This window comes from Seriola lalandi, unplaced genomic scaffold (genome assembly GCF_002814215.2).
Source record: "Seriola lalandi dorsalis isolate HSWRI2012SDOR001 ecotype SW California unplaced genomic scaffold, Sedor1 jcf7180002054861, whole genome shotgun sequence".
Classification (NCBI taxonomy): domain Eukaryota; kingdom Metazoa; phylum Chordata; class Actinopteri; order Carangiformes; family Carangidae; genus Seriola; species Seriola lalandi.
In genome coordinates this window covers 1,523,712-1,530,376 of record NW_019525414.1, presented here as the reverse complement: position 1 = coordinate 1,530,376, position 6,665 = coordinate 1,523,712, and the positions used below count along the sequence as shown (strand labels likewise).

The following is a 6,665-nucleotide window of genomic DNA, read 5'->3' as shown; positions in this document are numbered from 1 at the left end:
GGTGATGTTTCTTTAATATATAAAAACACACTGAATAAGGTACAATTTGTCCCTTTACCTGTTTCTCAACAGCCACTTGTCTAGAAATGTATTGTAATTAACTAATTAACAAAACAATGAACAGGCAATATAATCTGTAAACAAACCAACATTATGTAAAGAAAGTAGCACCCGCCCCCCCCTGGGGGTGGGGGGGGGGCGGTATTGGGTTAGATGGGACCAACCTCTCTCCCTGATATTAAACAACAACCAGAAACTAGAATGACCTCCTCGCAGTTGTATGCCTCCACTCACCAACCTAGTTGCAGGAAAACCCGTCACAATCTACTTCCTGAGTTATAGCATTGAATAATGTCCAGAAGTGTTTTTGCAGAACATTATGATGTCACAGTGACCTTGATCGTTGACCTGTGACCTGTGACCAAATTCTAATCAATTCATCCTTGAATCTAAGTGAATGTTTGAAGTTCCATCACGGTGATACTGAGCTGGCTGTCACCAACGTGAAGGGAAAACAGAAGAGGGGAGAAAAGTGTTGGTACTTAACAATAACATGGAACACCCTTTCCTGGACGATAGAAGGAATAATGAGCTGAAAGTGACTTCAGCATTAAGTATTTTGTATTAAACTCAGTGTAGCGACTACTTTTCCATAAGGCCGCTGAGAGACTTAGTCGGCTCTTGTCTGTGACGTGTCCACAAAATCATACTAAAAACCAGATGACGTTTTAGTGAAGTTTATTGAATGAAAATCAAAAAGGACTGACAAGGAGCTGTTCCACAAAACTATAAAACCTGATGTGATCCGACTGTGAGAATAAAGTGATGAAAAGACGATGGTGATAATGATGACGATGGTGACGCGATACGTGCAGCCCAAGCAAATATAAACATAAGCAAAAACATATTTTGGCTCCTACACACAGATCTGGACTGTTGATCATGTTGGCTAACACACTTAAGTCCAGAGAGGTTTTAACCAGTTTTGTCTTAATTTGATCACAATGGGTCACGGAGACGCACATGGAGGCACATTATTATGCCAGGTGTGAAGTGACGTACTGTCCACTTGTCCTTAGATTACCCAAGATGCATATTAATACCAGGTACATGAACGGGGCCCAGGACAGCTACAGTCAGATTTGTGATTTAGCCAGATGCTTTTACAGAATGTGGATTAGTGAAACTTAGTTTAAATAGAGCCATACTTACTTTCCGGCATTATACACTTCAGCCGTGTCAAAAAGATTGATTCCATTTTCATACGCCACGCTCATCAGCTCCTCTGCCACCTTCAACAGTAAATTTGAGTTGATAAAGAGAAAGATGAGCAATGTGTGAAAATATCTTCTCAAAGCCCTGCTGACAAGAGTGCTTCACTCTACAGTATGTCCTGTTTTCTGCCACAGCGTTGCCATGGCTACAGGAATGGCTTAGTTAGCTATGGAGCCGTTTTGGTAAAATTCTCCCCTCAGGTTGTGGCACATGGTTTGGTTATGGTTTGGGGTCAAAATGCATTGGCAGGCATATTCCCAAACCTTGACATATTCAGTGTGATAATGGCATCTGTGCATTTTTTTGTATGAGTATAAATTTATTGCTAGCCAATAAATTTAGCCTCATGCTGCCATTCATCCTAATTCAATAGTCACTTGGTTAGAGACTTGGATCTTGTCTTGGGACTTGCTGCTTACTTTGACAGTGGACTTGACTTGGAGCTTTACAGCCAAGTAACTAGTAAGTCTTCAAAAACACTGACTCTGTCTCTGTTGTCAGGTGTTTGGTCAAATCTTTTTGACCGGATAATCATGCTAAATGAAAAGACAAGTTCTTACAGTTCATCCTGTGGGTGCCAAAATCTAATTTCATTGCAATTCATCCAATAGATATTAGGGTTGTCACGATGATAGAATTTCGAACACTATTTTTAGGTTGTCTGAGGTAATGCAATATATATATATATATATATATGACATGCAAATGTATTCAGCTACAGCCCTGCTTATTTTCTGTGCTCCTGGTGACTTGGCACCATGTTTTCGTTGCTGATCAAATAGAGTTGTCGGGTAGGTCGCGCTGTTTCTGTCTAGTTGCTGGTTGACTTTTCCCAGCTTCAATCTGGGACTTAATAATAATAAAAAATAACACCTTTCAGACACAAATAACTGTGTTATCCTGTTAAATAGTCTAGTTATCTAGTTAAACAGCTAATGTTACTGGGTGCTGCCGGCCAGGTAAAATAATAATGCTAAATAATTCCAAGCGGCACTTTTTCCAATTTCAACTAAAACAGGTTGCGATGGTCCTTCAGCAGCAGCAGCACCTGACATGTTAATGCAGTTTTTTTTGCTGGCGACACCAGCAGGTGTGCCTGCCTGTCTGCAGTGCTGCTGTATGAAGTTGTGTCAACTGAAGGAGGCGAAGACGGCAGTGCTGGTATCCATACTGTGTATCTAATCCAATACTAATTTTTAGTATCAGTTAGTATCTGAGTATCGATTTTTTTGACAACCCTAATAGATATGCAGATACATACATTTGAGTCTGGCCCAGGTGGTGAGCGCTATTAGCATGGCTACAATGATTTGTGTAAATGTTCATCAAAGACATATTCAGCAGAAACATCAAACATTATTTCAACATGTTTAAAGTTTCAAGCCAAACCCAAGTCTCATTTCCTGCTTTTTCCAGTTTATTGCATCTTCCGCTTCAGAGGCCAGTTCCTGACAATCAGAGCACTGCTCTGGTCTGTGAAAACACAGATTCACACTTTACTTGTTGAACCTCTTCTCTCATTGAGCCTGGATTAAATGAGAGAGGTGTGTAGGTGTTCTCTCCTACCTCATTCGTTATCTGTCCTCCAAAGGTAACCCACGTGCCTGCACAAAAATAAAAATGATTACAATGTATATGTGTGTGTGTGTGTGTGTGTGTGTGTGTGTGTGTTGCTGCAGAAGATCAGGGATCACAGCACACAATAATGATATTTATAGTAACAATAGAAGATTGTAACACATTAAAATCTTATTGAGCTGCAACAAATCTGGGTATTGTTCAGTTTGCAAGCCAACATTTGAGAGTGTGCACAGATCTGTGAGAAGAATGAGTGAAGACAGAATCTGTAGTTTAACACAAGGTTTGAACTCGCAGGCAGAATTGTGGCACTAACTCTGAGCGAGCAGTTTGGCCTCTTGCTAGTGAATGTTTGAAAATGTTTGTGTTGATGACCTGTGGCATAAAAGGAATCTGTGTTTCTGGCACAATTGAACTTTCCACTTTACGTCCTCCATGTTCCTAGTGCAAACTTTAAAACTGTGTTGGTGGATGTAGTGTAAAATTTAAATGGTAAATGGACTGCGAGCTTTTCTAGTCTTACCAACCACTCTAAGCGCTTTACAATACTTGCTACATTCACCCATTCACACACTTATGGAGCAGCCATCAGGGCTTTCACACATGGACTGGAGGAGCTGGGGATCATGCCAACGACCTTCTGATTAGTGGACAGATGAGCTAGAACCCTTCTGTGTTTGCATCACTTTATTTCGTGTCTGTGTTTGTTTATTATCATTATTCTATTTCTAATGCCAAAGGGATAGAACCTTATTGTTTTTCCTCCTGTTGATTGGACAGAGAGACATATTTTTATTGTAAATGCACAAGATCGGTTGGAAAAGATGGCTGCCATCAACCAAAATGTAATAGAAAATGGTGGTTCCTAGTGAATATTGGCCATAACTCATTAACCATTCGTCTGTTTGACCCATAGGGGGCGACACAAACACCAAAAATACAAATAACATTGTTGTCCTGTTAAATTAACACTGTCTATTAACGTTACAGACGGGCAGGACTGATAGCGTTTGCTGCCTAGCTCCCACATTAACGTTAGTCGTTTTATTATTAGCCTGTGTGCCTGAATGCCTGGTGGACAGAATTTCACCAGATTTGGTACACATGCTCTGGGGGCAAGTATTAACCAATATCATAAGTTGGATAGCTTTAATGATGGATAGATATATACTTTATTGTCCCCAGGGAGAAATTTGACTTGGACCTGTCGTTCTGTACTGATTGATGAATATGGGCAAGGCCAATTTATCAATATCTGCCATCTTATGCTGTTGTTAAAATTTGCCATGAGCGGGTGGCACATAAAACATCATTTGTGAAATTTTGGGGGGGTTTCTAAAAATATTAACAATGTTATTTTGCTGTGCATTTTCTACTTTTTTGTATCTCATCAACAGTGATGATGCGTGACTTTTAGCCATGCATGAAGGCGATTTATCAATATTTGACTTCAATAAAGATAATGTTGTACACGAGAGGCGTGGCTCCTTTAAGAATAGCTGTTTGCAAAGGGTTGGAGTGGTGGAGCGAGAGAGAGAGAGCGTAGTAGTCGTATGTGAAGGTGAAGCTGACAGAGTGACGCCAGAAACACACTGCCTGCGTCACGTGACTGTGGCGGCCGACGTCACTGAGCTACCGCAGAGAATCACGCAGTTACTTTTCATTATAAATTAATTCCTGATTTATTTTTAGGGTTGGGTACCGAACCCCGGTATTGAACGGGCCCCGGGCTTCTGCTATCGGTACAGGAGCATTCGCGGTTTTTTTTTTGTTGTTGATTTTAGATAAACGTTATTTTGCACATTTATTTCACCAACTCCGTCAAATATCCGTCTATGTATGACATATTTTTGCTATTCTCACAGAAGAAGAGAGATCTGTCGCGCGCTCTCTCTCTGCCTGCAGGGGGCGGGGCTGTTGTTCCAGTGCCACACAACCACACACACACACACACGCACACACCAGACAGTGCAGCGCACGCACCAACTCAAGCTCGTAGCCTACCTTTAGATAACAATGGCGGAGAGAACCAAACGGTCACGTGTGACAAATATTTTGTTTGTTCAAGTTTTTTTTTTCTTCCTCAAAAAGTATCGATAAGAGTACCGTTTAAGTACCGGATCGATAAGCAGTATCAGAGTACTAGTGCCGTTAAAATCTTATCTATTTATTTTTGAAAATGTCTCCACATGCAGCCAGAATGGTTAAAAAATATGTTTATATTTTTTCATGTCTGTATCATATTCAGATTGCGGTCACGCTGACACGCCAGAGGAGGTGGGAAGCATTAAGGTGGAGGACTGGTTCTGCTTGTGAACAATCATATCACAGTGAAGGAGAAGCTCTGCTGTCGGTATATTCAACTGTTGGCCGTTGGTCTTAGACCTTTCTATGTACCGAGGGAGTTCTCTCACAACGCTACCATTGTTGTTCAAGTCAAGGTTTTGAATTATAGGCTACTGATTATTGGAAACACCTGTAGCTTATACAGGATGTACACTGACAGGCTACAGCCTATGATCACAACCTGAAGTACAATATCAACACCTGTAGATTTCCTCCATCATACAGGATTTACACCACATGATTGCAACAATGCTTTCCTGGGCCAGCAGCAACAATATCAAGACATTATCCTACGTAATGTAACTCATTGGTATATGCAAACACATACTGCCTCACTTCCACCAATCCAGTTCTGTGGGGCTGCCTCTCTTTGTCTGACTGTCTCCTCCTTTCCCCCTATTTTCTCTCATCTCCTCCTCTCTTCTTCTAGTGATAAAAAAGGATACAAACAGCATAAGTCAACCAAAATCTGACCCAATCTCTCATTTTGTGATGTCAGACCTTTTTTTCTTTCTTTAACAAATCAGGCATAGTACAGGGCAAATATGAAAAAGTTCTATTTCATTGTGGAGAGCACTGTACCTCATAGGAAAAGAGAATCCAGAGCTTTCTAGCTTTTTGATAGTGATAATATCATGTTTCATCCGATGTAAGCTGTAACAATGCACTATGTTGACTGTCCCACAAGGGAAAACAAGACACTTGATCTGTTGTATGTGCAGCACATAAGATATTTATTCAATTGCCCACTCATTAATCTGTGTTGTTTTATATGTATATATGATTTGTATTTTTACAGAACATTATAATTGTAAATAGTCAAATAATATCAAATTAACATTGTAAATATTTGGTGAATAGTTTTATTGTATTTTTGAAATAGTGTAATTTTGATTTTGAATTATTGTTTTATGTTGCGATTATTGTGATGGTTTTATTGATTTAGTTGGCAGTTCACCCACAGCGCCTTTGGTGTTTATCCTCACAAACACTCAAGTATGTCACCCTGGAGTACTCAACTTTATGGGCGTAACACAAACCTAGGAGGCCTACACTGCTTCAGCTCTACCACCACTTGACAGATCAGATCATAAGCTAGTTTTTCTTCAGTCTTCCTACAAGCCCTGTGTACTGAGGCAGGCTGCAACCACCCGCTCATTCAGGAACTGGACCCTGGAGGCCAGTGAGTCTCTAAAAGACTGTTTTGAGTGGACGGATTGGGATGTACTACCAGCAAGGACTGTAACCTGCTTTCCAAACAACAAACCCTGGATCACCAGTAACATCAAGACCCTCCTCAAGCAGAAAAAGGAGGCCTTCAGGGATGGAGACAGGGAGAAGCTCAGGTGTGTGCAACATGAGCTGAAGAGGAGATTAAAGCAGGAGAAGGAGGACTACAAAAAGAAAGTAGAGAGGAAGCTGCAGCAACAACAACACCAGAGAGGTGTGGAAGGGGATGAGGACCA

The 6,665-nt window shown here is 40.8% G+C and overlaps 1 protein-coding gene across 1 annotated transcript in view; it reads right to left on the bottom strand.

The window, feature by feature from the left end:
* The window catches only part of LOC111670652 (voltage-gated potassium channel subunit beta-2), a 26,742-nt gene that overhangs the window by 8,664 nt on the left and 11,413 nt on the right, over positions 1 to 6,665 (bottom strand). The window contains exons 4-5 of the mRNA XM_023427463.2: positions 2,842 to 2,879; positions 1,212 to 1,292 (exon numbers count right to left, since the gene is read on the bottom strand). Coding sequence (XP_023283231.1) covers positions 1,212 to 1,292; positions 2,842 to 2,879 — 119 coding nt within the window. The remainder of the gene's footprint in view (positions 1 to 1,211; positions 1,293 to 2,841; positions 2,880 to 6,665) is intronic.